General features: G+C 35.6%; 1 protein-coding gene across 1 annotated transcript in view; it reads left to right on the forward strand.

Moving 5' to 3' along the window:
• Positions 1 to 2,655, forward strand: part of LOC106510864 (short chain dehydrogenase/reductase family 16C member 5) — a gene marked incomplete at its 5' end in the record, with an annotated part of 13,978 nt that overhangs the window by 9,019 nt on the left and 2,304 nt on the right. Inside the window, 1 exon segment of the mRNA XM_013999595.1 lies at positions 1,664 to 1,789. Within this exon segment, the coding sequence (XP_013855049.1) occupies positions 1,664 to 1,789 (126 nt within the window).

Here is a 2,655-nt window from a genome sequence, read left to right on the forward strand (position 1 = left end):
ATAATAATAATGATAATAGTAAAAATAATAGTAATAATAATAATAATAATATGTGTGCATATTTAAACAGTTAAAGACAAAACAATGCAGGCTATTTATAATCTGACTCCAATAATGTCTGTTTCTCACAAGAAGGCTGCTCAAAATTAGCCCATTGGTCACGCATTAATTATTATTGCGTGGCCATGTGATAATTTTTTTAATATTATGTCACCAGATGGGCTTTATAATTATTTGTTCAAAATTCTGTATCAGCTTCAGGTAAATGGGATGTACAATTTGTTTACACATTAAAAATAAGTTTTTGTTCCTTCAGTTCTAAAATTAATTTGGTTTGTTGCATCAACTGTATTTTAAAAAAAAATTATAAAAGCTGGAGCCGCTTTACAATGGTTGCAAAGGTATTTATTCCACTTGAGGATCTTTTTTACAACCAGGAATGTAAAAGTAATTTAGGGTTTTGGGAAGTGTCTTTTAATTCACATTAGTTACAGTGATTATCAATCTGTGATACAAACTAAAAATGAAAAACGGCAGAATGAACTCAACATAACAACTAATTACCCTCCAAAGTCATGCTACAGTCTTAAAAAGCATTCCCAGCATCAAGTTTGACCATGATATGATACTTCCAACACCATACCTCCCTCTAAGGTTGTTGTTTTTCAGCATTATATGAATTTTTTTACCGGTGTTTTCCTGCCACATTTATGAGTCAAAATGTGCAGCTTTTAGTTCCATTCGAAACTATCTTTAGATTCCTGGATGTTTCTCTTATTGGTTCCCTCCTTACTTGGTTTGCGGGTTTCTGGGGAAGATGCTCTGCTGGCTGGTTAGCTTTGGTGAAATAATCTTTCCATTTTATAATAATGAATTTAATGGAGCCACATTGGATACTCAGGATTTAGAATATATTTTAGAACAACACWAGTCTGCACAACATTTTGCTTAATTGTAACAATTTTTAGGATTATTTCAATACTATATCTTTTACTCTTTATGGTAACTTTACAGATCTGGGGTCTCATTTATAAAGGATTACGTGGAAACCATACTAAAAGTGAACGTACGGCCAAAAGGCNTGAGCACAAACTGTTGCTGAACCTAGACCTGACCACCTGCAGAGAGCCCACATCATAGACCTGAGTTACATCCAGGTGGACACTTTGTTTTTGGCCAGGTAGTGTATCATTCCTATAAATATTCKGTTTCTTCTGTAGGAGCTCCTGTCCCAACTTATGTAAGGTAAAAAAAAATAAAGAAAGAAAAAAAAGAAAAGTTCTGTTTGATGATGGTTCATTTAGTCTCTGAGTAATGTCCAGGAAAACATATTTCTTATTTTTCTCAGGGGCTGCTCTTTGTGTAGACTTGTAAGTTCGAAGCATTTTAGGAAGTAGCATCACAGTCTGTCTAGGGGCCTCTTTTATAAAGGTGAAAATGGTGTACGCCAATAAATAAAAATTCAGTTTTATAGAACCGTTAATTTCAGGTGGACACTCTTTTGTGGTTGGCTGGCAGTGAGTGTTTCCATGTTAGTTTTACCCCCATTTCCCATTGTTTTTCTATTAATGTCTTGTCCCTTTTTATCAGTGGTGTCATGATCAGTCATTAACAGTTTTGCAGCTAATGTTTTTTATTTCGATTTGTTTTTWTTTTTCAACAGGTGGCCTAGAATCCTGCCTATCCTGAATCCAGAGTCTGTAGCCAAGAAGATTATTCATGCTGTACTTACAGACCAGGTCTACCTGTTATTACCAAAGAGCATGTATTTCATATCTGGTCTAAAAAGGTAAGTTTCTGTCCTTTTTTTTTTCAATATTGCTTCAGTTTTCGCCTAAAATATTTTTCATGTCTTTTATCATCCTGATAGTTGTGTTGGTSTTCTCAAAAAACATGACAGTCTGAAAAAGTAAAAAAAAAAAAACTGTAGAAAATTTTTAGCTTGACAGAATTTTTTCAAATGATCCCACAATCTCTGTCATTCTTCTTGTACTAACTTAACTCTCTCACATTGTGCGTCTTTTTCTCTTTTTTTACTGGTTAAATTGGGTTACAAATCCTTGCATCACTATGGCCTCACTGCTTGGTGACCTGGGGTCTCATTTATAAAGGATTGCGTGGAAACCATACTAAAAGTGAACGTACGGCCAAAAGGCGGAAATGGCGTACGCTAAAAAAAAATTTCAAATTTATAAAACCGTACGTACGCACGTTTCTGCTCATCTTTCCTTTATAAATCACAGCCACACGTCAGAGTTTGCGCACGAGGTCCCGCCTCAGGTTCTACCCTCTACACGCCCACACTCAACCATAAACAGTCAATGTAAAGTACCTCATGAATGTTAAGATGTATTTAAATCAGTCAGCTGATCAGTGATTGGTTCAGACACGCTCCATCGTGTGTCTGGAGGTTGACAGGTGTTGACTGACAGCTGCTCACGTAAACAGAATGTCTGTAATTGACAGCGATTTTCCCTCATTTTGCTTTAGAGTAATCTAACGATTTTTATAAAAAAATACCTCAGATTCAAATTAATTTTCCATCAGAGCCTGCAGGACGATAAAAATCATTTCATCTACAGGTCAGGACTCTGCAGTTTACACTCATCTACAGGTCAGGACTCTACAGTTTACACTCATCTACAGGTCAGGACT

The sequence above is a fragment of the Austrofundulus limnaeus genome, unplaced genomic scaffold, assembly GCF_001266775.1.
Source record: "Austrofundulus limnaeus strain Quisiro unplaced genomic scaffold, Austrofundulus_limnaeus-1.0 Scaffold2361, whole genome shotgun sequence".
In the NCBI taxonomy this organism is placed as follows: domain Eukaryota; kingdom Metazoa; phylum Chordata; class Actinopteri; order Cyprinodontiformes; family Rivulidae; genus Austrofundulus; species Austrofundulus limnaeus.